General features: G+C 46.5%; 1 protein-coding gene across 1 annotated transcript in view; it reads left to right on the top strand.

Annotated features, from left to right (window-relative positions):
* The first annotated feature begins 5,095 nt into the window (after positions 1-5,095).
* The window catches only part of LOC129706648 (cytochrome P450 3A30-like), a 30,861-nt gene continuing 21,560 nt past the window's right edge, over positions 5,096-14,396 (top strand). The window contains exons 1-4 of the mRNA XM_055651030.1: positions 5,096-5,295; positions 8,017-8,110; positions 9,996-10,048; positions 11,984-12,083. Of these exons, the coding sequence (XP_055507005.1) occupies positions 5,198-5,295; positions 8,017-8,110; positions 9,996-10,048; positions 11,984-12,083 (345 nt within the window). The 5' untranslated portion in view covers positions 5,096-5,197. The remainder of the gene's footprint in view (positions 5,296-8,016; positions 8,111-9,995; positions 10,049-11,983; positions 12,084-14,396) is intronic.

Below are 14,396 nucleotides of genomic sequence, written 5' to 3'. Positions count from 1 at the left end.
CGAGCTCCTCAGTGTTGAAATCCGCAGGCCACGGTTGGAGCGTCGATCCCAGACAAGGAATTACAGGCTCCGATGGTAACTCCACGGCCCTGCGGTGGGGCTCAAAGTCAGTCTCCAGCAAGGCCGCCAGCTCCATGATGTTAGGCCGCAGAGCAACCGGAGATACGATCCGGAAAACAATCGCATCTCCGGCAAGGTATGAGATTGAAAAAATGTTTCCCTCCCCCACTCCCCCCCCCACATAAAAACAAACCATTGAACATTAACACATACTTTTTATAACACACAGAAAATAACAAAAAAGGCGAACAGGCAGACAGACAGACAGACTGTAGGCGAGGCAGCCACCGCTGACGGATAAAGTCCTACCAATAATATACATCCCTTTGCAAGCAACATTAAATGAATAAAGTCTCATGTATTTATTCAGTGTCCTGCTGCATATTGTCACAGCTGTGCTACTCTTACAGGTCAAACTGCTAATGTAGATAGATCTGAAGATAGACACAAAAAGCTGGAATATCTCAAGAGGCCAGACAGCATCTCTGGAGGAAAGGAATAGGAGACGTTTCGGGTCAAGACCCTTCTTCAGACACGGTTTAAACCAGCATCTGCAGTTCCTTCCTACACAATGTAGAACGAACATTCGAAAGTAAAGTACTAACAAGGAGCAACCTCACTAAAGTTACCTTCACTTGAGTTTTCTGGCTTTTAACCTCTCATTTTCCACGAGGCTGAATCTGGCAAAGTGGAACTCGCTAAAGCCCCTTACTGACCCTGAGCAGAGAGTCACATTCCCTACTCCAGGGCTTCAATGTAGCAACCAGTCCGGAGAACTGGAGCCAATAAACCCCCTAATGTATGAAAGATGTCGGGAGGAATGGTGAACGTGGGGGCTGGGAGCTGGGAAATGGCGGTAAACCTCAATCATTAGTCTGAAGAAGGGTTTCGGCCCGAAACGTCACCTATTTCCTTCGCTCCATAGATGCTGCTGCACCCGCTGAGTTTCTCCAGCATTTTTGTGTAACCTCAATCATTTAATGTTTAGCCAATTTAGGCATGACAGGCCAAATTGGCTAAACATCTCCTCACCTCTGCCTATCCTTAGCCCCACGTCCCCCTCCCTTTTCATCTGTGCATTAATTGCCTCATATTGTGTTTTGAATTGAATTCTGTCTTTACTTTACGAGTCATGTCTCTACTATTTATTTCATTCCCCTTACATGTTTTTCCTCTACCTGCTAAATCTTTGTAAGGTGTCCTTGAGACTCTTGAAAGGCGCCATAAATAAAATGTATTATTATTATTAAATAGCCTCTTTGTAGTGCAGCTAGTGGAGCCACTGCCTCACAGAGCCAGAGACCTGAGTTCGATCCCGACCTCGACTGCTGCCTGCGAGGAGTTTGCACGTTCTCCCTGTGACTGTGTGGGTTTCATCCAGGTGCGCCGGTTTCCTCCCACATCCCGAAGACGTGTATGTTTGTAGAATAACTGCATGTTGCCCCTGCTGTGCAGGTGAGTGGTAAAATCTGGGGAGCTTTGTTGACAGTAAAACTGGAATAGATTAGCGTAGGATTAACGTCAAGGGGTGGTTGATGGTTAGTGTGTGAACTCTGCCGTCAGAAGGGCCTGTATCCATGCTGTACCTCTCAATGCCTGTGAGAACTTCTATTCTTTGATTCTATCAATTAAAAGCCACCCTGACATTTTAAATTTGAATGGAGATATGACAACAATGATTTACGATGCACGGTTCAATATTCTAACAACTTCATGTGAATAGACTATTAAATTATTAATAGATATATGTCAAATGTGGTGTCGCTCAAGGGGGGAAACCTATCAATCTGACTATTTTGATGATGGGAAATGTAGGGAAGGCGGAGGCCTCCTGAATATATACATATGTAGGTCAGCAAAGGAACACGTTGGTTTTAAACAGGGATTTGTTAGAAAAACTGAGGGAGGCCGATCTTTCAGGAATTTTTCAGCTGAAATATGTGGAGAGATATGAGCTTATATTTTGAGGCCCTTCAGCCCATCGAGATACAGCATGGAAGCAGGCCCTTCAGCCCATCGAGTCCTGGCCGGCCATCGATCGCCCGGTTATGTTAGTTCTATCTCGTCCACTACCTCGTCCACTCCCAACAGCCCTGCGACAATTTACACAGGACAATTACCCTGCAAACCAGCGCGTCTTCGGGATGTGGAAGGGAACCGGAGCACCTGGAGGAAACACACGGTCACAGGGAGAACGTGCAAACTCCACACAGACAGCACCTGAGGCCAGGATCAAAGCCGGCTCTCTGGCACTGTAGGGCAGCAGCTCTACCAGCTGTAGCACTGTTGCCATGGTGAATGCAGTGTGTATTGTTGTCAAAATGCTTTGCAGTTATTCATCTGGGCGGCGCTTCGATGGCAGCCTCAATTTTTTTTCAATCTCTTACCTTGCCGGAGATGCGATTGTTTTCCGGATCGTATCTCCGGTCGCTCTGCGGCCTAACATCGTGGAGCTGGAGGCCTCGCTCGAGACTGACTTTGAGCCCCACCGCAGGGCATGGACTTACCATCGGAGCCGATCCCTTGCCTGGGATCGACGCTCCAACCGTGGCCTGCGGAGTTCAACATCGCGGAGCTCGCAGTCTCGGGTAGAGATCGAGTTGGGAAGCTCCAACGATGCAGAAGGTTCGACCAACCCCGACCCAGGATTAGATCGCCCGGCACGGGGGAGCTGCGATCCTCCCCCCCCCCCCCCCATGCAGGAGCTTGATCGCCCCGATGAGGAGACCCGCCGCTGAGATCATCCCGTCAACGGAAGGTTCGAGGCCCCCGACCCCTGGAGGGGAGAGATTGAACTTTTTTTCACCTTCCATCACAGTGAGGAATGTGGAGGAGTCACCGTGGTGGATGTTTATGTTAAAATGTATTTTGTGTGTTCTGTTGCTTTTTATTGGTATGTCTGTGTGGCAAATTAAATTACTCGTACATTGCAAAACATACTTGGCTAATAAAGTTTGATTATGATGATGATCTAGGCTATTCCAACAACATCCCAAATGTGGGACCTTGAATTTGAGTCTGAAAAAGAGTCTGGACCTGAAACGTTGCCTATCCATGTTCTCCAGAGATGCTGCCTGAACTGCTGGGTATTGTATCTTTTTATTTACGAGAATGCTGCCTGGATTAGAGAATATTAGCGATGAGGAGGTTTTGGCCAGACTTGGACTGTTTTCCTGGTGTGTTGGAGGCAGAGAGGCGATGTCTATATAACGTCATGGGTGGACGGAAGGCATGGTGGCCCAGCGATAAAGTTACTGCCTTACAGCACTAACAGCGCCAGAGACCCGGGTTCGATCCTGACTATGGGCGCTGTATGAACAAAGTTTGTACGTTCTCCCCGTGACCACGTGGTTTTTCTCCGAGATCTTCGGTTTCCTCGCACACTCCAAAGATGTACAGGTTTGTAGGTTAATTGTCTTGGAATAAATGTAGAATTGTCCCTAGTGTGTGTAGGATAGTGTTAATGTGCGGGTCTGTGCGGACTTGGTGGGTCGAAGGGCCCGTTTCCACCCTGTATCTCTAAAACTAGAACTATTTAAAAAACTGAAAGAAGAGTTTTGATCTGAAACGTTGCCTATTTCCTTCGCTCCATAGATGCTGCCTCTCCCGCTGAGTTTCTCCAGCATTTTTGTCTACCTTCGATTTTCCAGCATCTGCAGTTCCTTCTTAAACTATAAAAAATGAAAGAGGGTCAGAACATTTTTTTCCAGGGTGGAAATGTCAATGAGCAGAGGACATAGATTTAAGGTGAGAGGAGCAACATTCAAAGGATTTGTACAAAGGGCAAGTTTTTTACACAGAGGGTGGTGGGTGCCTGGAACGGGCTGCCAGGGGTGGTGGTGCAGGTAGCATCGATAGTGGTGTTTGGTTGGGCACATGCATGTACAGGGCATGGAGGGATATGGACCACATGCAGGCAGAAGTGATGAGTTTAATTTGGCAACAAGAGTTCAACACAGAACATGGGTGTCAGGTGTTATGGGGAGAAGGCAGGAGAATGGGATTGAGAGGGAGGAGTTGATCAGGCATGATCGAATGGTAGAGTGGACTTGATGGGCCGAATGGCTTAATTCTGCTCCAAGAACATATGGACAGACATTTTGGGCCGAAGGGCCTGTTTCTGTGCTGCACTGTTCTGTGTGTAGGAAGGAAGTGCAGATGCTGGTTTATACAGAAGATAGGTCTGAAGAAGGGTCTCGAGTCGAAACGCCACCTATTCCTGTTCTCCAGAGATGCGGCGTGACCCAATGTGTTACCCCAATTTTTTGCGTCTATTTTCTTGCATTGTTCGATGTTCTCTGTATTCCTCCTCTGACAAGGTTCCTTCAGTCGAAACACTCACCGTGTCTCTCCAATGTGAGATTCCAGCTACCAAGACAGATGTGTACAGCAATTCGTTCTTCTCCCCCACCCCCCACATAATTAAAGCATGGAATATCCTTCACCCTACCCATAGTTACCCAACCAGATGCAACTAAATTTAAGGTAGCTCTTTCTTCCCAAAAACCCTTTCTGGCTGAAGTCCTCCCTCCACCACCTCCAGTTTAAATTCCATTTGGAATATTTTGGAGGACCAGGAAACCAGGAAACCAGGAAACCAAGAACCCCACAGATGCTGCCTGACCCGCTGTGTGTTTCCAGCATTGTCCGCGTTTATTTCACTAAATGGTCAAAGTCACGTCGCTGTTTTGTGGCAACAGCATTGATTTCATGTTCCCCCCGTTCACCAGCGGTGGAACTGCAGGGTCTCTGTGCCTGTGTAACGAGTTGAACTTGAAATGAGACACAAAATGCTGGAGTAACTCAGCAGGACAGGCAGCATCTCTGGAGAGAAGGAATGGGTGATGTTTCGTTTCGGGTCGAGACCCTTCTTCAGACTGAGTCTGAGACAGAGACGCTGCCTGTCCCGCTGAGTTACTCCAGCATTTTGTGTCTATTCGGTGTAAACCAGCAGTCCTTCCCGCAGGTGGTGAAACGGGTCAAGTTTGGACTTCTGTGCTCCAATTGTGGGACGCAAGTCCAGTTATCAGCCCGGGGCAACGTCACTTGCAGGCAGGCAGGGAGTGTATATGAGAGAAACCTCCCTCGCCCCACACCACCCACTCTGCACTGGTCTCCGGCACTGTACAGCGCTGCAATGCTCACCTTCCTGCTGGACACCGTGGGATGGATCTGGGCCACTCTGTCCCTCTACACCTGGGGCCTTCTCCTCGCCTTCCTCCTCCTGCTGGCGTGGTTAGTATCTCATTCCAACACAAATGGTCCAAGTTTTACTTTGCTGTTCCAGCGTTTGCGTGTTGTTTGTTAACCCGGTGCGCGAGTGTTTTCGGGAAGTGGGAGAGGGGGGGAGGAGGGGGGAGGAGGGAGGAGGGAAGGGGGGGGGGGGGGAGAGGAGAGGAGAGGAGGGGAGGGGAGGGGAGAGGAGGAGGGGAGAAAGGGGGCGAGGGGGGAGAGGAGGGGGAGAGGGGGGGAGGGGAGAGGGAGAGGAGGAGAGGGGAGGGGGGGAGGTGTTCAGGCAATATTCATCTCAAGAGTCTAAGTAAGTTAAGTTGATTAGTGAGTTTATTGTCATGTGTCCCTGATGGGACAATGAAATTCTTGCTTTGCTTCAGCACAACAGAACATAGTAGACATGAACAAAAATGAACACAAAACAGATCAGATCGAAAATATGGGGAATGATCGCGTTTGCTCACTGCATTTCATCAAAACTAAGGCATTATTGATGTTTTGATGAAATGTAGATAAATAAACTGATAAAGTGCAAATAAACAGATAATGGGCTGATAATGTTCAGAGTTTTGTCCGAGCCAAGGCCGCATCTTGATCAAACCGCGACCTCAGCGGGCCAGGCATGGTCTGAGTGAGGAAAGGCCTCCTTTATACTATCCCCCCCCTCCTCCTCGGCAACGCTTTCTCTCCTCCCAACTACTAGATAGAGCTCTAGGGACTAGTGGAGTTAAGGGATATGGGGAGAAGGCAGGCACGGGTTATTGATTGGGGACGATCAGCCATGATCACAATGAATGGCGGTGCTGGCTCGAAGGGCTGAATGGCCTCCTGCACCTATTTTCTATGTCTATGTAACAATTACAGCACAAGAACAGGCCCTACTACAGTCAGAAGGGTTCTGACCTGAACCAGCACCTGTTCCTTCTCTCCAGAGATGCTGCCTGACCCGCTGAGTACCTCCAGCATTTTGTATCTATCTTCAGCTTACAATGTTGGGTTTCACACAGAGCGTCTTGTGCTTGCACACGTTGACTTATTGAGTGGCTGTGAATTCAGGAGCTGAAAATAAAACAAAAAGCTGTCGGCACAGTGGCTAGAGCTGCTGCCTCACAGTGTCAGAGACCCGGGTTCAATCCTGACCTCGGATGCTGTCTGTGTGGAGTTTGTACGTTCTCACTATGACTGTGTGGGCTTGCTCCGGTTTCCTCCCACATCCCAAAGACATGTGGCTTTGTAGATGAATTGGCCTCTTGTAAATGGTGAAGTGGGATAACCTAGAGGTATATAGTGAGTACAGGTGATCGATGGCTGGCGTGGACCTGCTGGGCTAAAGGGCCTGTTTCCGTGCTGTATTTCTAAACTAAACTAAAGCTGCTGACGTCTGCCTTTTCAATGTTGAAAGGGGTTTGGTTCATCAGGAGGTGACCCTCTGCTGTCCGCTAGTAGCCATTGTGTTTGTGTGGCTGGGGCAGTTCACCTTATGGTCAGTAATGACTCCTAAAATGATGGGACCTTGGCAATGTTAATGGATAGATGGTTAGACTCTTGTTGAGGGAGGCACTGCCTCGACTCGAAATGTCACCCATTCCTTCTCTCCAGAGAAGCTGCCTGTCCCACTGAGTATCTCCAGCATGTTATGCCTATCTTCGTGGGGTTAGTAAACTGTCTAAATTTATTTAGACAGAAGCAATTGAGAGCAGTTGAGAGACTGCCCCAGTTTCCACGGCTTCTATTGTGTGTTTGGGTGGAAAGGGAATGAATGCCTGTTCTTAGACGCACCTCTCAAAGTTCTGATTAACCCAATGTATGATTTTGTTCCATTTTGAGAGGGGATCTTATAGAAACTTACAAAATTCTTAAGGGGTTGGACAGGCTAGATGCAGGAAGATTGTTCCCAATGTTAGGGAAGTCCAGGACAAGGGGTCACAGCTTAAGGATAAAGGGGAAATCCTTTAAAACCGAGATGAGAAGAACTTTTTTCACGCAGAGAGTGGTGAATCTCTGGAACTCTCTGCCACAGAGGGTAGTTGAGGCCAGTTCATTGGCTATATTTAAGAGGGAGTTAGATGTGGCCCTTGTGGCTAAGGGGATCAGGGGGTATGGAGAGAAGGCAGGTATGGGATACTGAGTTGGATGATCAGCCATGATCATATTGAATGGCGGTGCAGGCTCGAAGGGCCGAGTGGCCTACTCCTGCACCTAATTTCTATGTTTCTATGTTTCTATGTTCCAAGTCCTGAGCGAGACAGGAATCAGCAGCTGTACTAAAGCTCGCGGTCTCTTGTTCCACTTCCTCTATTTCCAGTCCAAAGTTACAACTTTTATTGATTTATCATGAACTTACAAAGTCCAGTAATGTTTATAGACTTTTAAAACAGAGGACTCTGAAGGGAGAATTTTGATTGCTTTGTGTACGGGATTAAGTACTCCAGTGTATTTGATGATCCAGCCCAAACCAATACTTTACTATGAAGAGTTTAAGAGGGAACTGCAGATGCTGGAGAATCGAAGGTTACACAAAAAAGCTGGAGAAACTCAGCGGGTGCAGCAGCATCTATGGAGCGAAGGAAATAGGCAAGGTTTCGGCCCGAAACCCTTAGGGTTTCGGCCCGAAACGTTGCCTATTTCCTTCACTCCATAGATGCTGCTGCACCCGCTGAGTTTCTCCAGCTTTTTTGTGTAACCTTTACTATGAAGATGTTGACCATTTAATTTTGATTGCAGGTACAGTGTTTCACCATATGGATTCTTCAGAAGACTTGGAATTCCAGGACCTAGGCCACTGCCATTCATTGGAACATTCCATCATTACAGAAAAGTATGATTTATTTTACATAGCATGTTGATAACTCCTGAATCTCTCAGCCTTTTTCATCTCTAAGCCCCTCATTATAATTGAGTTACTGAAGGTTTTGTGCAAGAGACTAAGTGCGTGATATTCCATCTGGTGACATTGATGCAAGTGATCTTAAAGAAGCTGGAATTAGAGTCTTACAGCGTGGAAACAGGCCCTTTGGTTCAACTTGCCCATGCAGACCAACATGCCCCATCTACACTCGTCCAATCTGCCTGCATTTGGCCCATATCCCTCTAAACTTGTCCTGTCTAAATGCTGCTTAAACGTTGCAATAGTCCCTGCCTCGACGACCTCCCCCAGCAGCTCGTTTCATTCACCCCCACACTTTGTGTTTCTTTAAAATAAAGTTGCCTCTCGGGTTCCTATTAAATCTTTCCCCCCTCACCTTAAACCTATGTCCTCTCATTCTCGATTTTTCCTACTCTGCCCAAAAGACTGTGTGGTTACCCGATCTATTCCTTTCATGATTTTGTCCACCTTTGTACATCTTTCATCCTCCTGCGCTCCAAGAAATAAAGTCCCAACCTGCTCAACCACGTATATGGAATTTTCTTTCAACCTTGCAAAGCCAAAGAGCTTTAGGACCAACGTAGATCTTTGAAGGGAAGTTTCATAAGGCGACAAATGAAGAGATGGGTGGGAGAGGTCAGATGAGAACACCAGTCATTGAAGGTAGGCATGCAGGTGCAGCAGGCAGTGAAGAAAGCGAATGGTATGTTAGATTTCATAGCAAAAGGATTTGAGTATAGGAGCAGGGAGGTTCTATTGCAGTTGTACAGGGTCTTGGTGAGACCACACCTGGAGTATTGCGTACAGTTTTGGTCTCCAAATCTGAGGAAGGACATTCTTGCCATAGAGGGAGTGCAGAGAAGGTTCACCAGACTGATTCCTGGGATGTCAGGACTGTCTCATGAAGAAAGACTGGATAGACTTGGTTTATACGCTCTAGAATTTAGGAGATTGAGAGGGGATCTTATAGAAACTTACAAAATTCTTAAGGGGTTGGACAGGCTAGATGCAGGAAGATTGTTCCCGATGTTGGGGAAGTCTAGGACAAGGGGTCACAGCTTAAGGATAAGGGGGAAATCCTTTAAAACTGAGATGAGAAGAACTTTTTTCACACAGAGAGTGGTGAATCTCTGGAACTCTCTGCCACAGAGGGTAGTCGAGGCCAGTTCATTGGCTATATTTAAGAGGGAGTTAGATGTGGCCCTTGTGGCCAAGGGGATCAGAGGGTATGGAGAGAAGGCAGGTACGGGATACGGAGTACGGGATACTGGATGATCAGCCAAGATCATATTGAATGGCGGTGCAGGCTCGAAGGGCCGAATGGCCTACTCCTGCACCTAATTTCTATGTTTCTATGAGAAAGGAAACGAGGATTGGGAGGGCTACAGAGTGGGAAGGGGCAAGCAGACGTGGAGTAAAACAACAAACCTGTAATCCCTTCCTCCAGCACATGATTGGGGGGAATAACACTTTGCATTTAAGAAGTAGATAGATGAATGAATGAAGGATGAGTTAATGGAAGGGTTGGGCAGTTCTTGTGTGGACAAAGATCCATTTACCCAACCGGTTTTAAGGTGTTTCTATTGTAATTGGTTATTCAAGGTCAGATTAAGAGGTTAACTCATTTTTTGTCAGTGGGTGGGGATAATTGAAAATTGCTGCCCCACACTTTCTGAAAATTGACCAATTTAAGTCAATCAATCAGACTTGGTATTTGCCTTAATCTGTCCTTCACTGCACAATCAGATGTATTTTTCCCCACTATTTGTGACCTGCAGATTGGGTGTTTGTACAATATTAATGCCTTTCACAATTTGTTGTTTTCTTCCCCGGCCAGGGTGTGTTTGAGTTTGATGATGAATGCTACAGGAAGTATGGAGACGTCTGGGGGTGAGTGAATTTGTCTCTTTTATTTCTCCCTCACATTAATTTATAATTCAATATAAAAAAGTGTTCCAATTATCAGCGCAGCATAAAAGTGTGAAGTATTGGCGCAGTTCCTTCCCATTATTACACTGCATTAGTTGGATGAAGGCACATTATTGACGTGCCACATTGCTTTTATTAATGCACTCGACAATTATTATATTTGCATTGAATTCCGCAATGGTTGCTCAACCTTGATAGCTCTTGGTTCCTGTGCAAGCAATGGGGGGAAAAAGGGGATGTCTAAATTAGTGTAATCGATATGCCCTGGTAGACCAAAATGACGATGGACAGTTAGTTCATTTCCCTATTTCAAGGGACTGGAATAATGGGATTGTGCCAGAATCTACCAGTGCTTGGCTCATCTTTGGCTTTGCCTGGCGCTGAGTGGGAGGGTTGGTGGAATGTTCATCCATGCTTCGTTCAACAAGGGAAGTGAGTTTGGGAGATTTACCATCGTTACTCCAAGAACTCTGTCCGTTAAGAACTGCCGGAGTCTCGGGGATATGTCCCAAAATTCATCCAAAGTTGATTGAGTTTGGAGGTGAGTTTTTTTTACTATGAAACCTAGAACTCCTCTTTTGTCTTTTAGCTCTTTAGCCCTGGTTGGGTGGTGACCCTTGATGGGACACAAATGACTGATACACTTGAGGGAGACAGCAAAATATTGATGATAAGTTTGTGTGGTGCTGGCATAACTATGAGAGAGTTGGTGAATACCTCATCATAGCTGTAATGGGGAGCTTGGACGATGTCTGAACTCAAACTGAAGATGACTATATGGGTACCAACTATACCGAGAGCTATTCATAAGCCAAGTTGGTGGTTGAGAGCGAACCTAACAAGTTAATGACATTATGGTACAAAATCATAAATAAGATATCCATAAATAGAAGAATCCCTGCACATCATGTTACATTTATTTACATTTATTCCACAGTCCTTTACTGCTTTTGGAAACCTCAACAACTGCAGGCCCAGCCTATTGATTGGTTTCCTCACACACGTTGAGGTCCTTCACTGTGACCGCTTGGGTCCCCAGTGCTGTGTAACCTTGGGGCAACACAGTGCTGGCCTGTGTCGATGTCAAATTGCTGCACTGACCAGCGTGGAGTTTGTGGCGGAGGCAAACAATCAGTAAAATTAATGAGTAGAACAGTGGAAGTTGGAGAACTAGGGTGGGGGGGGGGGGGGGGGGGGGGGGGGGGGGGAGAGAGGGGGAAGCGAGGGTTACTTGAAGTTAGAGAAATCAATATTCATACCGCTGGGTTTTAGGCTGCCCAGGCCAACACCAATTTGGGCAGCACAGGGATGCAGTGGTAGAGTTGCTGCCTTACCACGCTTGTAGACCCGGGTTCGATCCCGACTACAGATGCTGTCTGTGTGGAGTTTGTCCGTTCTCCCCGAGACGTGTGGGGGTTTTCTCCGATTGTTTTTGTTTCCTCCCACATTCCATAGACGTACAGGTTTGTAGGTTAATTGGCATGGTATAAGTGTAAATTGTCCCTAGTGTAGTATAGTGTTAATGTGTGGGGATTGCTGGTCGGTACGGACTCGGTGGGCCGAAGGGCCTGTTTCCGCGTTGTACCTCTAAACTAAACCTAAACCAACTGAAAATTTAAAGTCCTTGGGTCGAGGGAAAAATATCTAGTCTAAGGGTTGCCCCAGGGGGTAAAGGTGTTGATTCTGGATGTATACATATTTATTCTCATTGACTGACTGTGTTTGGTTCTGGTTTATCGGTATCTGTTCATCATTAGTTGTTCATAAATACGTGAAATAACATTGTTGTGTGCTATTAAAATTGCCAGCGGTAAACGGGACAAAAAAGGTTGGAATCCCTGATGTAGTCATAGGTTTTTAACCAGATCCTGATCTGAAACATTCTTTTGTTTACAGGATCTATGAAGGACGTCAGCCTATGCTGTGTGTTGCCAAGCCTGACCTGATTAAGACTATTCTCATAAAGGAATTCTACACCCTGTTCACCAACAGGAGGGTACGTTCCGCGCTCGGGTGGGTTTAGACCATGCGTGTCTACGGAATCTCTGGGACTGTTGGGTGGTGGAATGTAACCTCAATAAGGATGGGGAAATAGTAATTTAACATTCGATATTTAAGAATTTTTGTTTCATTTTGTGTTATGGTGGTGGGTTTGTTTGTAGTTTTGTACGGTACATATAATTTTTGTAAATACAAAATGCTGGAGTAATGCCCCTGTCCCACTTAGGAAACCTGAACGGAAACCTGGAGACTTTGCGCCCCACCCAAGGTTTCCATGCGGTTCCCGGAGGTTTTTGTCAGTCTCCCTACCTGCTTCCACTTCCTGCAACCTCCGGCAACCACCTGCAACCTCCGGGAACCGCACGGGAACCTTGGGTGGGGCGCAAAGTCTCCAGAGGTTTCCGTTCAGGTTTCCTAAGTGGGACACGGGGCATAACTCAGCGGGACAGGCAGCATCTCTGGAGAGAAGGATTCGGTGACGTTTCGAGTCTAGTCCCTTCTTCAGATTTAAACCAGCATCTGCAGTTCTTTCCTACACATGATTTTTGTAAATAGTTAATTTAAATTATTTTTGGTAAAAAAAAAATGAAAAGCCAGGAAGGTAGGTATGGGAAAGCACTGCTGACTACAGGCGGTTTGACATCTGTGTCTCTCTTGCCACCATGCCCATATATTCTTTTCCTTTGCTTGCAGTTTGGACCAGTGGTGGTGGTTCGGTCAGAGTGTGTTCATATTTTCACTCTGATATTTAGTTTTTAGAGTTTTGCAGATACAGCGCGGAAACAGGCCCTTCAGCCCACCAAGTCGGTGCTGACCAGGGATCCCCGCACACTTCCACTATCCTACACACACCAGGGACAATTTACAATGATTCCAAAGCCGTTTTAAAATGGAAATTGTCCCAGTGAATTTATAAATGATTCATTTCAAAGTTAAAAATTTTAAATATATTCATGCTTAATTCTATTAGACACCAAAAACTCATCGAACAATGGTATTTAGTTACAGTGTCTCTGCGAACGTCAGCAACCCGTCCAATATTCACTCTTAACAACAAGATGGAGTGTAGATGCTGAGTTTGATTATTTCCTCAATGCAGATCCTGCATGTGTTTAAAGGTGAATGTTTCTATATATCTCCACGTAAACACCTATGCTAAATGGTTATCTTCAGTAGTTAGAGGTACACATTCTCCTAAATGATTTCACAGCTAAGTAGGAATCTTTTTCCTTATTCCTGTGAACCAACATCTTCTTGCGGCACAAATTTGGGGATTAATTTTTTATTTAGGATTTCAAACTGTGTACAGACAGCACCCGTAGTCAGGATCGAACCCGGGTCTCTGGCGCTGTGAGGCAGCAACTCTACCGCTGCGCCATCGTGCTGATCTTGTGATGTGTAGAGAGCACAGGTGTGAGGGTGGTGGCATCGGGTCGAGAGCTCGGACGACCCAATACATCGGCAACGAATGAAAGATACAGCAGGGAAAGAGGTCCTTCGGCCGACTGAGTCCACGCCGAACATCGATCACCCTTTCACACTAGTTCTACCTTATCTCACTTTCTCATCCACTCCTGACACACGGAACAACTTAGAGGCCAAACCCACACGTCTTTGGGATGTGGGAGGAAACTGGAACGCCCGGAGGAAACTCGCATTGTCACAGGGAGAACGTGCAAACTTCCCACGGACTGCACCAGAGGTCAGGATTGAACCCGGGTCTCTGGCGCTGTGAGGCAGCAGCTCTACCCGCTGTGCCACTGTGCTGCATCTCAAGGGTGGAGAGGATTAGTGTTCAAACTGAAATATTGATTTAGTGCCGTGTTCCTACTGTTGTTGTCCTGGCTCGTACAGAATCCCAGTTCTTGCTTATCTGTGGTTGGAATGAATGATGAACTTTGAGTAGAATTCCATTTCCAACATGTTACATGGGATGGATGGACATGAAGCCACACTGGCATATTTGGCATTCCACTAAGACTACACAGAACATTTGAGGGTGTCATTACTTGTATATAACGGGAGAAGGGGTGCACAAGGGAAATAATCGCTTCTCTGACAAGAACCAAATGGAACAGTAGATTTATTTTTACGTTTAACATGATGCCAAACTAAACTAATCACCTCTTCTTGCACATCTTCCCCTCTGTAAATGGTCCTTCCATAACTAGGGTGCTGCCTGATTCGCCTCTATCCCAGAGCGGACATTGGACTTTGTCCACGGAACAGCTGGGCTACAACGCTGGGAACTACATTCTACACTCTGCATCTTCCTCTTTGTTCTACCTATTGTATTTGAGTTTGGATT

This window comes from Leucoraja erinacea, chromosome 20 (genome assembly GCF_028641065.1).
Source record: "Leucoraja erinacea ecotype New England chromosome 20, Leri_hhj_1, whole genome shotgun sequence".
Lineage (NCBI taxonomy): Eukaryota > Metazoa > Chordata > Chondrichthyes > Rajiformes > Rajidae > Leucoraja > Leucoraja erinaceus.
This window is presented reverse-complemented; position numbering and strand designations above follow the sequence as displayed.